The following is a 21,014-nucleotide window of genomic DNA, read 5'->3' as shown; positions in this document are numbered from 1 at the left end:
TGCTATCACACAAGGGGAACCCAATCGAATTCACCAATGGACCAGGAATATTCAAGCTATAGTGTTGTTTTGATCGTTTAAAGTAATAACATTTTTAAAAAATCATTTGGCGTTATTTCTCACATAAAAGAAAACAGGACAACAATTTGTCTTTGATAAGACTTCTAACTCTTCTGGGATAAGTAGAGTAGCGTTAAGCGATCACTTATGAAAACTTCCCAGACAGTGTCGGTGGTACCTGGTGCGGTAGCTCAGGCTGCCTGGTCGTGCAGTTTGTGCGCTGGACTATCGTATGGATTAATCGATGGTCTCCGGTTCAAACCTTGCCCGCTCCCATCCCCCATCGTCCTGCGGGAAGTTTGAACTAGGAAATAAACTATCTTCAACTCTGTAGGAACATCCGAAACATGTAAAACATTTTACAAACAATCAACTTTTTAAAAATTAAATGGTTCACTTTCGGAAAATTAAAAGTAGCAGTTGCATTATAACTTTGAATGAACATCATGATGTCCGATTTTCATTTTCATTTCTAGTTCCTGATATCTTAACGGGACGGACGGACGAACGGGCAGACAGAACACACAAATTTAATTTTCGGGGGCCGTTAAAAAATAAAATGGTTGTTATCCAAATAGCTCATTAAAAACCACCATACTATTATTATGAGACATTCGCAGCCTTTGTCAACATAAAAATGTATGATATCGATATGAAGTCCTTGTGTAGACCATAGGAAAGTATAGGTTTTCATCAATCCATACATATAATCCGGAACAGGAGCGTCTGTAATTTGGTTTCCGGTCATTTATCCCCCGTCTTTTCATCCCCGGTCACTTCTTGCCCTGTCACTTTATCCCCTGGTCACCTCATCTCCTGGTCATTTCATCCTCTTTTCATTTCATCCTCTTATCCATCAAATAATAATTGTAACAAGTATGAAAAAAACACTATGTAATATATTTATTTTCATTCACATGACAAAAAGAATTACATATTAATAAATAAGAATGTGATAGAATGCTAATAAAAATATAAAAATTTAACATCTATAGATTTAGAGCTTATGTAAAAATGGTTTCTTTTCGTGTTTATTGCAATCATTAAGATAGGTTATTGCTATTAGATACATAAAACGATCCATTGATTCCTATTGATTCCTATTGCTGTATATCGTTTGTAGTTTGTTGGCCGGTGTTGCATTTTACTTCCTAGGACTTTCTTCAGTGCCACAATTATAACTTTAATGATATAACTTTATAACAATTGCATCACCTATTAATAGTATGTGGTTTGATTTAATAATTTATTTACCTTGAATTAGAGCGGGTCCTTTGAAAGTGCGGGGTCCACTGCGGTCGCATAGGTTTGCAGTGGCCTAAGGCCGGCCCTGCAAAATAGCGGAGTATGCTATCTATCTATCTTTTATATATATAATTCTCTTCTTCCCTCGACATTTTGAAACGAGAAGTGAAGGAAAGATCACTCTTTTATTTCTGCAGATAGTCACCCCACGAAAAATACAAGAGAGGGGGGGGGAGAGAACACGTTTTCACAGCTCGCTACGGATGGCTGCGTGCTGGACTGTTAAACCTTTCCCATCCACCTTCGTCTTGCGGTAGGTTTGGACTAGGAAGTAACGTATCATCAACTCTGAAGGAACATCCGAAACATGTAAAACATTTTACAAACAAAAATTTTACAAACACTAAATAGCAGTGCCGGGCTTAAATATTGTGGGGCCCTATTACAAATGAATTGAGGTTGCTTGTAAGAGTAACCCATTTTACATATTAATGGGGATTGATTCTAAAAGAGCACCCCACTCAATATAACAAAATTTTGATCAATTAATTTATCTATTAGCGGGTATAGCTAAAAATATTCAATTAGAATTTTAGCTATATTTATGTATTTAGATCAAAAGGTCAGTGTTAAATGTGTGCTGGCACGTTTGTCCAGAGGTGTACTGGTCCCTTCTTGTACTGCCTAGGTTATTAGGTATGACCTCCAGGTATAAAATTCAACTAATGTATGCAACAAAAGACTTTACAAAGTCGCAGGTAAACATATATATATATAAAGTTTATTTACACGAGTAAAATAAATGTGTAAATAAATGGCTATCAACTCACAGGCCGACACAACAAAAAGTAAACAAAAGATACTCAAAAATAGTATGGCACACAGCCCTAGTCATATGTTACATTATCGTAAACATTCTGGAGAATACACATTTACATGAGTAAAATAAAGGTCACAGGCCTCAGGTCAACACATGACCACTTTTGACCATTCTGGGGTTACAAGCTTCAGGCTGACACTTGCCACTTTTAGCCAAAAAACACAAAATGGTCATGATGAACTAGAGGCTTCAGGGAAACCTATGAGCCTACAAGCTTCATAGAATCCCACCTATAGCCATCCGTTTGGTAAAGCCCATCTGATGATTCAATACAGGTTGAATCCCTCAGAGACAAGGCTATAAAAATATGTAAAGCCCATCTGATGATTCAATACAGGTTAAATCCCTCAGAGAAAGGTTACAAAAATATGTCACGTTTGGGAGTACCCCAGGATGCAAAACATTAGGGTAAAAATATACTGCCTGAAAATCATTTGAGGCTATATATACTTATACATACCTTATATAATATACAATAATACTAAAGATATACTTAGCCCAAAGATTTCCAGAGCAGGGCACACTTGTCTGAGTACCCCATGACACACGACCACTAACAGAAAAAAATACTATTCATAACACAGATCAAGTGGTCAAGCTGGTAACTCAGGAGCAAGTGGCAACTAAGCACAGTTTGCAAGGCCTTTTATAAACTACATAAGGGGAACCACTCCTAACTTTACAAGTAATCAGAAATAGTTAGTTCCCCATTATGTAACAGGCCCTATCCGAGGGAAGAGGACGATAAGTAAAATTTAAGAGTTTGTATTAGAAAATAAATTCATCTTTGCATTTTATTCATTCTTTACTACGTACAGAACTACGTTACGAGCCTTGCGTGTAGCGAAGTCATAGAGTCATAATAATTCTGTTTCCTATATAGATCACACTCAATAGCAAGAATTACAGTTTCAATCTATCTTTGAGAATTGTTGACCTCAAGTAATTCTTCATTAGTTTGAGGCGCAAAAGCTTCTTTCACATGCATAATGCCGTTTTTATTTTATATCGCATAAGATAGGCCTTTTCCATATTGAATGACACCCCAAAATGACAAATTTTTGTCTATATATATGTCCGTATATTTTAAGGACTTTTTCGTATATTTTGCAATTTTGGGAGATTTCCAGGAGCTTTTTGAAAATCAACTGGAGGTCGCGGGAAATCTGTTTAAAGTTATAAAATGGTTTGATTTAATAATTTATACACCTTGAATTAGCGCGGGTCCCATGAAAGTGCGGATACTTCCGTCGCATAGGTTGCAGTGGCCTAAGACCGGCCCTGCAAAATAGCGGCGTATGCTACGCCGCCGGTCGACTAGTATTTATATATTAGATGAAATGAGTGCTTAAAGGCAAAGCTTTTACAACACAATTACAAATTGACTAAGAAAATATATTTAATTGGGGATGAAATGACCGGGAATGAAGTGACCGGGAATGAAGTGACGGGGATGAAGTGACCGGTGATGAGGTGACCAAAGATGAAATGACCGGGGATTAAGTGACCGGGTATGAAATGCCCGGTCACCTGTAATTTATACGGTCATAACAATAAAACAAGTAAATAAAAATAGTTTGTTGACCTCAAGTAATTCTTCATTAGTTTGAGGCGCGAAAGCTTCTTTCACATGCATAATGCCGTTTTTATTTAATATCGCGTAAGATTGACGTTTTCCATATTGAATGACACCCCAAAATGACAATTTTTTGTCTATATATATGTCCGTATATTTTAAGGACTTTTTCGTATATTTTGCAATTTTGGGAGATTTCCAGGAGCTTTTTGAAAATCAACTGGAGGTCGCGGGAAATCTGTTTTAAGTTATAAAATGGTTTGATTTAATAATTTATACACCTTGAATTAGCGCGGCTCCCATGAAAGTGCGGATACTTCCGTCGCATAGGTTGCAGTTGCCTAAGACCGGCCCTGCAAAATAGCGGCGTATGCTACTCCGCCGGTCGACTAGTATTTATATATTAGATGAAATGAGTGCTTAAAGGCAAAGCTTTTACAACACAATTACTAATTGACTAAGAAAATATATTTAATTGGGGATGAAATGACCGGGAATGAAGTGACCGGGAATGAAGTGACCGGGGATGAAGTGACCGGTGATGAGGTGACCAAAGATGAAATGACCGGGGATTAAGTGACCGGGTATGAAATGCCCGGTCACCTGTAATTTATACGGTCATAACAATAAAACAAGTAAATAAAAATAGTTTTCTGAAAGAAATTTAGTCCTATATGCAGCTGGTAACTCTTTTGTAAGCGCGATTACTTTGTTCGTGTTAACTATTGAATGTTACGAATTATAGATTAATAAAGTGTAACATTTTTTACTCCGCATTAATGCCCACCAAAAAAAAAAAAAAAAGATTCTGCTTAACCCAAAGTGTATTTATTTATTTAACTCTTTAATGAAGACATTTGGAAATACCCGCTGACGTGTGTTCAAGATAGACATTGTCTAGATCTCAAGGTAATTTTATTTTTGTCAAACTTTGAAAATTACCGGAGATCTCCCAGTGTGGCCAAAAAGGTGATAATTCTTTTACCAAAGTTTTATAAAATGTCAAATTTCTAGAAAACAAATCTTTAGAGCTGTTTTCTAAAACCTTGTCCGTCCAAGTTTTTGTTTTGTTTGAACAAATAAATAATTTTCAATCTGAAAAGAGGAATTGTCCTAAGATTTTATGACATTTTTTAAAGTAAAAAAAAAATCACGAGTACGTTTTTAAATAACAAATCAAACAAAAGCATATAAATAAAATGTTTACGGCTAGAAATGTAGAAAGGGGAGGGGTTGATAAGTTTTCATTGTTTTTGTTTTAATGTAACATTCATTAGTTAGTAAGAATAAAACTCTCGCTCTATAAGCTATTTAAAGGATGTAATTTTTATTTTAATGTAACATTCATTAGTTAGTATATTAAGACTCTCGCTCTATAAGCTATTTAAAGGATGTATTTTTTTTTAAAAGTATTTTAGTGTTTTTATTGCTTCTTCTGAACATTCTTATTTCTATCGCAATTATTACAGTCGAATAAACGCATTGCTTTCCCAACTTATCAATACAAATCACACCTACCTATTAAACTGAGACCAAAAGAAAATCTGCTGCCGAGGAGAAACGCAGACGGCGAAAAGAAAATCTAAATCGACCGACTGCGGACAATGGTTATGCTTGCCCTGGGTGTAGCAAAATATGTTGGTCACAGCTGGAACTGAGCAGGCATGAGAAATACTGCATTCCTCACTAATCTTCTGACTCGAAGAGTAGCCTTATTATTATTATTATTATGTTAGAAATGAACGAGTAGTCATTCTCTGGCGCTGCCAGGGTCGAGTTTCGCTAAAGAGAAACAAAATTCATCGTAGTCCCTTTAACAGTTTCCACTGAGGAATTTTCTGGTGATGTGGCAGGTCTGCAGCAGTACCGCCCTCTGACAGGCAACGAAGATGTTCCTAGGAATGTTAAGGGCCTTGAAGGTGTCTGTGAGGTCAGTTGTTATTATCCCCTCGGTTGATATAACAATGGGGTATATTGTTATTTTGGACAATTATTATTATTATTATTATTATTATTATTATTACTAGGTCAAAAAAACATTGGTGTTTATTGGATCTTTTTGGTGCACTGAAATGTTACTGGGTAAAGAAAGTATCGAAATGGCTTTGGTAAAAAACAACAACTGAAAGTTTGTATTTTGGAGGGAAAGGAAATGAACCATTAGTGTTAATGCAGTGCTTAGAAAATGGAACTACATTTTTGTGGTATCAAACATTTTAAGTAAGTCGGCTTTGTAAAAACGTAATGAGACAAGTCTGCAAAACTAATATCATTAAGGGTAACATTAATGTCGTTACGATTGTGAAAGGTGTATAGTTGTTACAGAAACACAGGTAAAAACATCAGGTTACATTTTGTAGTCCAGACCAGATTATTAAATAATGATTAGTGTTGAATCAGCCAGAATCTTTGTAAATGACATCATTCTATATCTATAAATCTAAGAAAATAATGAAATGTTTATCACTTGGAATTTTCTTCTATACAAGTATGCATTGGAGAATATTGAAGTGCGTTTAGTCAGAATAAACAATCAATATTGGCTACAATCGACATCGGTACATCACAGGACAATACAACTATGTCTTCGTTAGCCTTATACATTGGCATGCCCAATTCAATTTATTTCTTTTTAAACGGACAATAATTAACAGGCCAAACGTTTGTGTATGTGTGTGTGTAGGCCACTCCACTTAAGAGTGTAGCTCTTTACATGAAAATCTGTATATGTAAATCAACCTAAAAGCGCAAGGTTTATTTCTAAGTGTTAAAGAAACAAACAGGTATGCATTCTTATAACAAATCATTTCAGAGAATTTTAATAAACAAAAATTACTTACACATTTATCCTTTCAGAATCATCTCAATCTTACTGAACGGACTTCAAGGTGTCTCAATATTTATCTCTTACACTTGTAACAAGAAAGTCTACCAACTGTATTTCAAGACGCCATTATTGCAGGATTCTTCTTTATCCTAATTAATGACAATGAAACATTTTCCTGTACAAACTGTAGTCTCTCTTTGTTCCTATCTTTACAAAGCTTATATCGATTAACTCAGTCTGTCTGTCTGTCTGATAAATAGTTTGTACACGCTGTTTCTCCTACACCTTATCTCGGATCAAGCTGAAATTTCGAACAATTTCTTGTACCTAACAAAATAAGAACCAATTTAAACAAGATTACAAAGAGGCTGCCCCCGTCGAAGTCGGATCCCTGTCGGATCTGTATATTCGCAAATAATATTCAAGAGGTGATTTAATTTTGATGGTCAAAAGTAAAAATGTTTCAAAGATTCATTTGCCGTAAATTTAAATTTAAATTAAATAAAAAATAGTAGATTAGTTTTAGTATATTATAACATTGCAATATTGATCAAAACGTTTGGAAATGAAAATCTACACTTTTTTTACACTTAAAGTTTAGAAATTGAAATTCTACATCTTAATCTAGTATATTTTAGTCTAAACTAGATCTAGAAATTCTAGATCTAGACTCTAAAATAATTTTAATTAGAATATAAATCCAGATCTAGATATACTGTAATAAAAATCTAGATCTAGTTTTAAAAATCTAGATTAGATCTAAATCAAGATATCATTCCATTTTTAAACGCGAGTCACATAACGATGCTTAATAAACATTACTATACCGAGTTCTTTTAGCATTTTATATGAAGAATTAATTCCATATAACGTCAGTAGGAAAAAAATACACTACGTCACACGGCCAAGCTAGAATAAAAATCGCCTTCATCATTACGAGCCATTTATCGAGTGTTCATCATCATCATATCATCAAACTCCATTAGAGTGAGGGCTTGAGAGGCTCAAATCCTCTCTTGCAAAATCCCTGGACTGAAACCCTGCTGTCTTGCGTAGTGCATAAATGTCGCCATACAGGTCGAGAATTTTGGGTTTCCCAGACCTGTCGAGACGGAGATCAGCAAGTCTGGGGCTGTCAAACAGAATATGAGGCACGTTTCCTCTTCTTCCCCGCAGCGGGGGCACCGTGAATCAAAATTTGACCATAGCCGCGAAAAATATGAGCCAACAGGACAGTGGCTTGTCCTGCACTGTGCTATAATAGCTTGCATCGAGTGTTCATAGACATTGGTGCACCGAGTGCGTTCTTTTAGCATTTCTTTTAAAGAATTCATTCCATATGACGTCAAAATAAAAAAAACACTACGTCACACGGCCTAGCTAGACTAAAAATAACCTTCATCAATACGAGCCATTTATCGAGTGTTATCGAGTGTTCATAGACATTGGTGCACCGAGTGCGTTCTTTTAACATTTTATTTAAAGAATTCATTCCATATGACATCAAAGAAAAAAAAAACACTACGTCACACGGCCTAGCTAGACTAAAAATCACTTTCATCAATACGAGCCATTTATCGAGTGTTCCTAGATATTGGTGCACCGAGTGCGATCTTTTAACATTTCATTTAAAGAATTCATTCCATATGACGTCAAAGGAAAAAAAACACAACGTCACACGGCTTAGTTAGACTAAAATATGTTTTCATCAATACGAGCAATTTTTCGAGGGTTAATAGACATTGGTGCACAGAGTGCTTTCTTTTAGCATTACATTTAAAGAGTCCATTCATATGACGTCAAAGAAAAAAAATTCCATTACCTCACAATAGGCTAGTACCGGTACCATAAAAAAATGTCTTTATTTACACGAGATATTTAACGAGGGTTCATAGACATTGGTGCACTTATTTCTAAAAGAATTTATTTAAAGAGGATCAAAGCCGCATTGTTTTTGCGTTTTGTCTGGCAGTCGTTCTGTCCGTCATCTTGATATAAAATAAACAACAACTAAAAGTTATTAAAAATTGATTAACCTTTATTTTACGTTTCAAAACATCACAATAATTTCTAGGTATTAACACAATTGAAAAGTTTATATAATAGATTGTTCCGAATGTTTGTATAAATAGTAAAAGAAAAAGAGCTTTCAGATAAATGTATTACCAATAATTAAATTTTTTGGATGGTCTCGTATAAAAATTAGATGTACTTCAGCCATGTGGAGAGATTTTCATACCTTACTTTGGGGTTGGATTCTGTTTTACTTAAAAATCGGAACATTATATTAACGATAATTAGATTTTTTAATGTTTTAGGTAGAAAAATAAATGTACTGTAACAGAGAAGTGAGTTAAAATATTTTTTTTATAAAAATCCGTAAAAACATTATTTATTTAATAAGAAGATTATTTGTTTAATAATTAGAAGAGGGATTTTAAACAATTATTCGGCGTTAGTCGATTTTTAAATAAATTCGGAAATTTCTGCCCACGATTTGTAAGAAACAAAATCCGGAACATTCTTTATCGATTACAAAACTTCAATGTTATTTTTCAGCAAGAAAATGTCTAAAAAGTAATTTTCAGTAATCAATTCTAGTAAATTACTTTTTTTTTAAAGCCTTGAACAACCTATTGTCGATATTTTAAAGTTTGTTAAAAGATGAAAATACGAAACAATTTGATATTGATAACCAAATTATAGTGACGCGTTATCAATTAATATAAGTGTAATATTAGTAATTTATGCGATTTCAAACAATCATTAGGCATAATTTATGTTTTATAAAACAATATCCGGAACATTTTTACACTTAATGAAATATAAGCCAGTATAGAGATTTTGGTTTAGCATTAATATGCTATTTTCATAAAAAACGGAACAACATATTATTGATAATGTGTTTTTGCAACGTTTAAGCATGGAAATTGAATGTAATATTAGTTAGAAGAGCAAACAAACATTTGTTGGCGTTGATTAGTTTTGCACAAAAAAATACGGAACAATCAATTTTAGATAATTAAAACTATTGAGATGTTACGGGAGGAACATTAGAGGGTAAATCAGATTTTCAATAGCTTTTAGAGTTCTAGCTTTTTTAATCTAATTGTGACGGACAGACCGACCAACAGACAAAACGCACAAAAATAATCTTCTTTTATTCGGATGGGGGCACTAAACAAAAAATAAATAAAATCTGATTTTTTAAAAAAGTTTAAGGAATTGGTTTAGCACCTGATCATGTTGCGACGTTATGCTACTGCACGAAAATCGCTGCATAAAAAGTCCTTTAAAAAAATGTGCGTGATATTTACATACAAAGTGCATTATTAGCCTTTATAAACAAACAGAAATGTTTTCTATTAATTTTAGCAGCTAGTTGACCAGAAAAAAAAAACATCTTTAACTATTATTTATATTTGTTGTAAACATTTCCTGTACATTTTAAAAATATATTTGACTTAGTAATACTGAAAATACACAAAAGTTGTCAATCTTTGTTAGCATATTGTAACATTGCCTCCCTTACATTTACGTAATTGTTTTAGAATTGGTGTATTTTTATGAAAAAATCGCTTGCATAATAAATTTTATAAATTAAACGGTTTGCTTTTAGAAAACCAAAAATAACCGTTGCACCTAAACTTTTCAAGCCGCATTTAAATATGAAATAATATTTTTCATATCTCTTCTAGTTTTCGAGATCTGAGTGTGACAGACAGACAGACGGACACTTTGCACAAACTTAATAGCGGCTTTTTCCCCTTACGGGGGCCGCTAAAAAGTATCAATAGGTTAATTAACTATTGGTAATTAATTATTTTGTTTGATATCGAATATTGGAAAATGCATTGACTGATATGGTGATACAAGTTAAATTAGCGCCCTTTATACATTATAGTTCAGTGCTGTAAAGTTTAAGGCTAACCATTGATAACTATAAAACCATCTATTTTCATAATCGATTCGCTGGCATAGTGGTTAATGTATTAGCTAGAGGAAGCTTTATCTTATGTGTTTCATTAAAGTTTTTTTTTTACAAATGCATTTAAAAATCGATTAATGTAACATAAACACAGATTTTAGAATTTATATATATATATATATATATATTGTTACGAATCTCACTATCCAGGTTCTCTGCAAACTGTACCATACACCACCAACTTAAAGAACTTGACAAGTCAGGGCTCCAAAATAACGTAAATGTTTAATGTCCATAAATAACAGCCAATACTGTACAATTGGTAGCACGTAACACAAGACTGTACAAATAGCTCTGCGATAACAAATATCTCTCCGATAACACTGTTCCGCCGTATCAAGTCTTGCACTGGCCTCTCCGTCTCGTTCCGGGCTTGCACTGGGTTCAACAGTTCGGGACTGACTTCACACACTTGGGCTCGTTGTGTCGGACTCGATCACAGACCAAGATCAAGACGCCGTTCGTCTCAACTGTACTTGACAGTACTTCGCACTGAATCGTCGTAATGCTCCGTACAGAACCACACCGTTGAACTGTGCTGTAGTCGACCGTGTTCTGAACTCCTGTCGTGAACCCGCTTTCTGAACCGTCTTGACTGCGTCTCCTCCGCTCTTATATAGGGTCCCTACTGGCCTTCTCGAACCGGACAGAACGCCGCTCGACGTTTCTAGGTGGTCAGATGACTACAACTCTCGTGACGCTCCTGAGCTCTTGTTCACGACGGCGATCTTTCCCGAACTGTCCTGTTGACACTCGACTCGGCCGATCGTCGTAACTCGTCACGGTTGACCGCTCGTCTAGCGCTGGCCTGGGGCGATTTGCGTCGGCTGACTACACACACACCACTACCCCCATCTGTGCCACCATTAGGTTTATAACAATATATATATATATATATATATATATATATATATATATATATATATATATATATAGCTGTACAGTGGGGAGGATAAGATCTACCGGGAGGTCAAGGTTGACCTCTGCCACGGAAATATCGACAAACAGACTGATTTAAAAGGTGCCAATGCCCTTTTTTTCTGCCCAGATACCCAGATTTGTAGTACTATTTTAAATCATATTACATCTATTTAGGCGAAAACGTGCTTTAACTGATATAGAAGAAAGCAACTGGTTTGGTAGATTGTATCCTCCCTACGATATATATATATATATATATATATATATATATATATATATATATATATATATATATATATATATATATATATATATATATATATATATAAAACTTGGAATATTTTTTCACACTGAAAAATGTTTCTTCCCCTTATATAAAATTTGGGCCAACCTTATTTGTTTGATGGAGAATACATATAGTTGATCAGTGTGAAAAATAATTCCAGTTTTTAATTGTTATGTATTTGTTTTTAAAAAGGTAGAATAACATCTCTTAAAAAGTTGTATTCTACTTAAGGGAGGTATTTTTTGTTATATGTTAGTAAATGTTACTTGTTACAATTGTATGTGCAAGATTCTTTTAAAACTGTGTTCAAATGTTTAATACATGTCTGATTGTTTAGTAAATATTGCAAAGTTTTTATTTATTTTTATCATTTATAAGTTTTTAGTACTCTAGTCTAATTGTACGTGTAATGTTTAAAAGAAAAGAAAATAGAATTTCAATTCGTTTGCTCTTATAATGGATTGTTTTGTGTAATGCACATTGCAAAGCAAATTTCCTCACGAATAATAAAGGTTATTATTTGTATTACTATTAAATATTGTATATATTTTTGTGAATATACGTTACAATATATCATTAATACTTTATTATGTTTCCGTAGAAAAAAATTTAAACATGCAGTAAGATAATTGTCTGGAGATGTGACAAGTCAAAAGCTTGCTGTCAGAGTCACTCAAATTTATCACAGCATTAATTATTATTTATCATTATTTATTTATTTTATTTTAGTTATTTCCCTTTCCTATCCCCCACTTTCTCCACCCTCCCCACCTCTTCGAGCTAGACTTGGTCCGCCACCTTGGCGTCCTTTCATTTATCTTCCCTTAACCGGGGTAAAGATACACACAGTCTCTTTGATCTCACCCGCAGGATGTCTGACAGCCGCAGTGGACACCACCTTGGCTGGAATGCGAGTCCATCTTCCTCCCCCTCCCATGTCTCTCTTTGATCTAGGAGATCACACGGACCAACACACCTATTGACCTCTCCAAGGTGCGACTCTTGTCGGATTTACCCACGTGTAAGATAATTCTTAGCCTAGGACATTTCCTGTTTCCGCCCTCATTTTCCAGGCCTATATATAAGATAGATTAAATCAAGCCAGACCCTCTTATTTCTCTATCGCTGTCCATCGAGTCTGGAATATATCATTTATTCTTACTCCTAGAGGAATACCTGGTGCCTCCCTTAGGTGTCTTTCTTTGTGCTTAGTGCTATTCAGCGCTGCACTTGCCTATTTATCGGGTCACTCACCTGCCTATTTATTTGGCATTGTCTGCCTAGTCAATTGCCTATTTGATATTGAGTATCATCTCCTGCCTACGTGGATCTACTAAACTCTACTACTTGGCGCTATCGGATCTTTTTTCCCGCCTATTCGACAGCCCACCTGTCAATTTATTAGGTGCGACGTCCCTATAGACCCAGATTTGTGCGAGACGTCATAGCTACGCCAACCTTTTACAACCCACTGGACATATCCTGCTTATTACGCTGCCCGCAGTAACCTTGTGCCCACGGTAGCCGGCCACCCGCCATACTGTGCCCACTACAGATATTAGAACTTTGGATTGAGACTCCACAAGAACTGAATCACCGGCGTCCCTCTATCCGCTAGAGCTCCACCTCCAGCTGCAGAACCTCAAGCCAGGACACAGCCAGCTGTGACATCAACAGGACAACCAGCTAAGTCAGAGGACAAAGTGACATACTCTCTTATTAAGTGAAACAGTGATGATCAAAATTAGTATCAATTAGAGATATATGCAAACCCTCCCCCTTTTTACTCTTTTATGTAAATATTTATAAATAATAATAAATAATATAATAATAAATATACTTCATTTTTAAATTTGTATCTTTCTTTCATTGCTTCTCTCGTTGCGTGCCTGCTCCCGATTTCTATGCTGACGTGTTGGTGTGTGATAGTTTCAAAAATTATCATCCCCTAGACATTAAACGCGCCAAACACACATCACATTCCCCAACATGTCACAGGAGAAAACAAATTTACATTTTTTTTCAAATATTCTAATAATAAATTCGCTTGTTGCCTCTTCTGATCCTTCATTTGAGGAGGTACATTTCTTACACCCGATGAACTGTTCACACACACACATACACATTAAAAACAAACCTGCAATATGATAGTTGATAGTTTCAGTACATTCCTTGTTCTCAGACAGACACAGTAACAGACTTATGGACAGAAAGAAAGACAAAAGCAGAAAGAAAGAAACACCGAATGACTACTCAAAACGGACTCTTCTGTGTGTGTGTGGCGCTAACATGAAAAATGTAAAGCAAAAAGCAAGAGATCGTTCACCTTTGCTTCTAGAACTTTCGAGCTTGTTTACGAGCACAACAAACAGAAAAGTGTACATCCAGTTGTAAAGGGACGGAATCACATGAAGCGTCTCAAGCCTCAGTGGAAAGACACTTGTGAAATGTCAGTAGGGGAATTAATTCTACAATTATCAAGCACTCCATTGACACTTCTAAATATTGATGGCTCCGACCAATGGTTGAAGAAAATAAAAAGTGATATTACACTTTATATTCATCTCACATTATCCCAAACAATTTTAGTTGTCAAGCTTTGCGGAAAAGTCAAAAGTAATCTTCTGCAACCAATTATTTCTTATGTTTGTCTAATTCGAGAAAATTGAAACAAAATTGATCTTACTAATGAGAGGCTCATTACTATCTCTATACCAAACTTTCAAAGCAGGGATCTCTCTATTTTACTTACGGGGGTCTTGTTCAAGAATTAGAAACTATTCATTTCACATTTTGTTTTAAATGAACTTAAAATAATTCTTCATACTTCGACTAAATGGACTGATTGATTAATAGTTATTTCAAAATTACCTTTAAACTTAAAAAAAATATATTTTTTACGGTACAACGCTGTTAACCTGATTAGATCATGATCTAAAATAATTACATCACACATGAAAAATACTAATGAAAACAATTTATAAATAAACTTAGATGTTTTAACAATTGTTTGAGATTGTTGCCAATAATTCCTTGAACAAAAGATGTTTACAAGTTTGAGAACTACAAAAAACAAAATAAATTTAAAAAATCAATGTCCATTTTGTAATCTGTAAAACTATATAATGTGCATGAATCGCAAGGGATTCACTCATCGTACATTCCATATGAAATCATGCATGTGCGTAGCAAGGGGGTTCAACCCCCCCCCCCTAAATGAAATCCCCCTGAGCAGGGGGGAGTGATCGGAATTTAGTGACTGAATTTTTGCTTTTATTTTGTTTATTTTAGTTGATATTTTAACTACGCCATCACTTGCCACAGCGCAGCCAAAAGGTTTGAGTTTAAAACCCCTTCCAGGAGTTTTGTAGTCAAAACCCCCTCTTCTTTAAAACAAAACAAAAAAAATTATGCAAACAACCCCAAATTTCAAGAGCACAGTTAAGGAAGATTTTTATTTTAAACCCCCATCCGAAATCTACGATAGAAAGGCCTCTTCAATAAAAAGACTATCTATACATCAGTCACCAGATTCTAGCCAATAGGAGGTTTGTGTTTAACCCCCTCTCCTCCAGTTTGGGTTTGCAGCTACAAAATACCTCTTCAATATAAAAAAAGGAAATTACACACTCAGAATTCTATGAGCATAGCCAAAATGAATTCTGTAGTTTAAACCGCCCTCCAGCGGGGTCTGAAGCTAAAAAATATAAAAAAAAGAAATTACTCAATCTGCTATGATCGTAGCCAAAGGCATTATGAATTTAAACCCTCTCCAGCGTGGTTTGAAGCGAAAAATACCTCTTCAATATAAAAAAGCTAATTACACCCTCAAAATTCTATGAGCGTAGCCAAAGGAATTCTTTAGTTTACCCCCCCCCCTTTTTTCAGCGAATTACGCACTCAAAATTATATGAGCGTAACTAAGCCAAGGGTGGTTTTGAGTTTATACCCCCCTCTTCCAGAGAGCTTTTTCTCAAATTTAAAACCCCTCCAGATGGTTTTAATTTAAATACCCCCGTACAGTGAGATTTGAGTTTGAATACCTCTTTCTTTAATATTTATTTGATCCATTGTTGAGATGGCATATAGGAGAGATAACTTACTTTGAGCGAGTAACAAAAAGTATGTAGGATTATTTCCCTTTAGCTATTAAGATTAATTATTGAAAAAGAGATGTATTTCTAAAAAAAAATTTTAAGTGAGGTAAGTTTCTTAAAAAGGTCACAGACTACTTCATTAATAACTCAAGCTTTATTCATAGATTCTGGCACTAGTACTAAAAAAAATTGCATCTAAGGTCAAAATGGAAAAAGTATCAATTTAAAAATACATCTTCCATTTATCAACTAACTTATTGAATAAAATGCTGATTCAAATGTTGTTATAGAAAAAAAAATTGATACGAGCTTTGAATTAATTGTAAGTTGAAAAAAAAATAAAAAAAAAACTAGTATTATAATGAGCAGTTTCGAGTTCTCCTCAAGTGGGGGCCCGGGGGGGATTCTGAAGATCCCCCCCTCCTCCCCTCATCCTAGCTACATCACTGGATAAAACATAACAACAGCCTATTCCATATGAATAATATTAATCCCTCATAGTCTAGATCTTGGCCTAAACTGATTTATAGTCACTGAGCATAGAATTTAGAATATAGATGTAGATCAACATCTTGATTTATGTATACGTTTAGACTTACATCTAGTCTAGATATAATGTAGATTATTGTAGATTTAAATTTACACAGATCTGTATGGAGAAAAATAAGTCTAGATCTATAAGCTATAAATTACAACTCCATTTTATTGACATGACAAGAAAGTGAAAAACTAACAAGAGACTTTAATACACACTAATAACATACGTGAGAAAACATGTGAACACGTGAACATACTGAGCAGTAGGCCAAGGGAGACAACAGGTAAACAACACACACACAACATACATAAACATAAATACACATATAAATGTAACATCCTCCAGTGTTTGAGGTTAGTCATATACATAGTCACTAGTCGGCTGACTACACTCACACCACTACCCCTCTCTGTGCCACCACCAAGTTTATAACACTGCCCCCTCCTTAGATCTATCCGTCCCGGACAGAATCAACATCATGGCATTGGCTGTGAAGTTTCATTGCTGTAGGTGAGGGTCAATCGGTGGCAGTTGGCTTACCTCTTGAGCTTGATGGAGCCATCCATGTTGCAGTCAGCTTCCTTCTTCTCCTCCAGTTGGCCTTAACCTAATTGCTTCGCCGTCGTGCTTTCATCGCCATCCACGTTAAGTTCAGAAAACGTTTTCTTCTTTTCCTCCAGTTAGCCTGTATCTGGTTGTATCAACCTCGTGATCACATGGTCATCCATATTGCACTCAGCAAAAGTCGCCTTCTTCTTCTCCGCCAGTTGGTCTTCATGTGACTGCAGTGATGTCGTGGTCGCGTCGCTCTCTTGTCGTTCGGTATTCAGGGCAGCCGTTTGGCACAAGGAGAGGTATAGGATGTAAGGGCTGGGGATACCAAGATCATTGGCCAAAGAGGTGACTTCATAGGGCTTAGCGATGAATGACTGGGATGAGCTTCAAATCCACAGGACAGGGAATTGTGGGACATGTCATCATTTTCAGCCTTGTCTGGAGGGCATGCTCGTGGGGCAGGTTGGTAACACTCCTCGTGCAAAGGTCCCTCGTCTTCGGCCTCAGGCTTCATTCGGCTTTCTTAACCACCATCAGGACCTCTCTCTCTCTCGTCTCAGTATCGGGCCAATCGCCTGTTGGTTTCAGACCTGGTCGATGACTTTCGTCTTTCAAATTTCCATCAATGTCAACGTCAGACTGCCTTGGATTCTCTTTACCACCATCAGGACTTTCCTCTCCAGTCTTGGCAGCTGGACCAACGTCTGTTAGGTTCGGACCTGGCTGGTATCTCTCGACTTGCATATGTCTCTCAACGGCTTCGTCAGGTTTCAATGGTTCCTCATGATCACCACCAAGGCTCCTCTCTCTGGCTTTAGCATCTAAACGAACGTCTGAGTTGATGATTCTATCCTCCACAGCAGGTATACGTTGGTTCATGGCGGCTATCTTGGTGTTCATGGCATCTATCTTGGAATTGGTGTTTTCCAGCCCCGAGTTCATAGCTGCCATCTGCTCCTGTTTGCTACTGGCGATCTGTCCCTGCATAGCTGCAATCTGCTCCTGTTTGCTGCTGGCGATCTGTCCCTGCATAGCTGCCATCTGCCCCTGTTTGCTACTGGCTATCTTTTCCTGCATAGCTGCCATATGTCCCTGCATAGCTGCCATCTCTTCCTGCATGATGCTAGTGAGCTGTTCCAGCAATTTAGGTTCGACTTCAAAAAGATATGTGTCCGGATCTTCTTTTTCTTCCAAAATGTCTTCTCAGAGGCGTGCTTGTAAAGTTTCCTTGTTTCAACATGCCTTCAGCCTTCGTCCACAAAGTTCTTGCTTCAGTTCTCTAAATTCATGTTCGTACAACAGTTTCAAACAAGCCATAGTAGATCCGATCCAATCCGATTCGAATCCGATCCCACTTCTGACACCAGTGTTACGAATCTCACTATCCAGGCTCTCTGCAAACTGCACCTTACACCACCAACTTAGAGAACTTGACAACTCAGGGCTCCAAAGTAACGTAACACTTTAATAGTTGAATAAATAACAGCCAATAGTGTACATTTGGCAACACGTACACTGTACAAATATCTCTCCGATAACACCGTTCGGCCGTATCAACTCTTGCAATGGCCTCTCCGTCTCGTTCCGGGCTTGCACTGGGTTCAACAGTTCAGGACTGACTTCACACACTAGGCTCGTTGTGTCGGACTCGATCGCAGACCAAGATCAAGACGCCAGTCGTCTCAACTGTACTTGACAGTACTCCGCACTGAACCGTCGTAATGCTCCGTACAGAACCACACCGCTGAACTGTGCTGTAGTCGACCGGACTGTAGTGAACCGGGCTCTGAACCCCTGCCGTGAACCGTCTTGACTGCGACACCTCCGCTCTTATATAGGGTCCCTACTGGCCTTCTTGAACCGGACAGAACGCCGCTCGACGTTTCTAGGTGGTCAGATGACTACAACTCTCGTGACGCTCCTGAGCTCTGTTTACGACGTCGATCCTTCCCGGACCGCCGTTGATCCTTCCCGAACCGCCGTTTTGACTCTCGTCTCGGCTGACCGTCGTAACTCGTCACGGTTGACCACTCGTCTAGCGCTGGCCTGGGGCGATTTGCCTCGGCTGACTACACTCACACCACTACCCCTCTCTGTGCCACCACCAAGTTTATAACAATACGATGGACGTAGGTTTAATGTCAGCGTATTGACACTCTCTATAGGTCACACCTTTCGAGGGAACTGAGTTTGTTTATTTAGTAGTTAATCTTTATTGGGGGGAGGGGGGGCTGGACTACAAGAGCCACACCTCTAAGGTAACAAGGTATATTTCCAGATTTCCTCCCCCTTTTATTTGTTTAGTCCATGACATTGAGTTCATTGATTGACAGGTGACCCTAAATCAGATACGATGGATGTAAGCACTCTCTAGAGGTCACACGAGGGAACTATGTTTGTTTACTTAGTAGTTAATCCTAATGTGGGGGGGGGGGCTGGACTGGACTTCAAGCCAAACATCTACACGGGTATCCGGACAAAGAGTTTGCTTATTTGGAGAAAAATCTTAATACGTGGTTGGGCTAGAGGCCACACCTTTTCAAGTGTGCCGAGTTACTTGAACATAAATCTCAATTAGTAAGCTGGAATAAAGATCACACGCACCTAAACGAGTGACTTTTAGCTACACAGAACACAAACCGCGAGATTATATAGCCCAATAAGCCAGTAACTAATTATTTTGTAAAAGATACGACCAGGGCTACCTTTAAATGGAGAGCTAAACACCCCCTACTCTTTATTTTATTTCTTTGGTCCTTGACACTTAATTTATTGATAGACATAGATCATTTTTAAGCCAAAATGAAAAAACACAACGCGCTAACAAAGGATATTACACTGTCAATAAATATTACGGTTAAATACTTTTTCTAACGTGTTAACTTGAATATTACTCCTGCAGTTAAGTATCTTTATTTGGTAACAATATTCTTAATAATTTGTGACAGTCAATTAACTCCTTGTTATTACTATTTTTGTTTACTTAAGATGCGTACTTAGCCACTGTGTATCAGGCTAGGACGACCTTTACATCCATAGGCTTACTTTCGTGCCTTTTTGTAACAGTTACTGAAACCACAAATAAAATCGGTAATAACTAAGGAAGATGTTTCTAACATACGTTCTTTGCATTTAATGTTTCTTGCGTACGTTCTTTGCATTTAATGTTTCTTGCGTACGTTCTTTGCGATATAAAATAAAACAAAGATGTGCATGTTGGCGTGTGTGTATTTTTTGCCTTGTATTAAAATCTTTAGAAAGAAAGCTAATTTCATTGTTTAATTTTTTTGACTAAATAAATAACGGAAAACCTTACAGTAAATTTTAAAATCGCATAAAATGAATTGAATAATAGTACCTCAGTTAGATCTAGCAAACAAAGAAGCAATATGCTGTAGACTAAAAAAAATCAACTTGACCTCTAACTAGTGGATGGGTATAATTTATCTATATGCTTGACTGACCATGCGAATGTGTTATTTTTTTTGACTGACACCCAACTGTATTGCGTGCGTAAGCTCAAGGAAAAACAATGCTTGATGGTTAACACAAACAATTATACACACTACACTAGGACTACATGTGTAGGCTCACTAGGTATATCTGACCAGGTTGTTGGTATGAAATTCATGAACACATACATCCGACCACTATACCTTGCAGATTACACTTTACTTATGAAATTTATATTAGTAACTAGATAAATGTATACTAACATTATTTACATTGACCTTCCTACACATCCTTTACAGTTGGTGGCATTGTACATACACACAGACACACTCATGCTATACAGATTTTTAGAAATACTGTTAAGCTTAAATAAATCAATCAGTAACAGAGTTTAAAACAATAAGGTATATAAAAGGAAAACAAATAAAACCAACCAATATAGGTATGTTATTTAACAGTTTCGTAAAATGTTCAGCAACACAAGCTATTAACAAGACACTTAGGTATCCGGCTCCGGCCCCGGCCGAATATCAAATTTTACTATCCGGTCATATCCGGCCTCGGCCGGATATCAAAAATTACTATCCG

At 36.5% G+C, this 21,014-nt stretch overlaps 1 protein-coding gene across 1 annotated transcript in view; it reads left to right on the top strand.

Moving 5' to 3' along the window:
- The window catches only part of LOC106058730 (adhesion G protein-coupled receptor E4-like), a 30,659-nt gene extending 22,065 nt beyond the window's left edge, over positions 1–8,594 (top strand). The window contains exon 5 of the mRNA XM_056019798.1: positions 6,618–8,594. Within this exon, the coding sequence (XP_055875773.1) occupies positions 6,618–6,741 (124 nt within the window). The 3' untranslated portion in view covers positions 6,742–8,594. The remainder of the gene's footprint in view (positions 1–6,617) is intronic.
- The last annotated feature ends 12,420 nt before the right edge of the window (positions 8,595–21,014 follow it).

This window comes from Biomphalaria glabrata, chromosome 2 (genome assembly GCF_947242115.1).
Source record: "Biomphalaria glabrata chromosome 2, xgBioGlab47.1, whole genome shotgun sequence".
Classification (NCBI taxonomy): Eukaryota; Metazoa; Mollusca; class Gastropoda; family Planorbidae; genus Biomphalaria; species Biomphalaria glabrata.
This window is presented reverse-complemented; position numbering and strand designations above follow the sequence as displayed.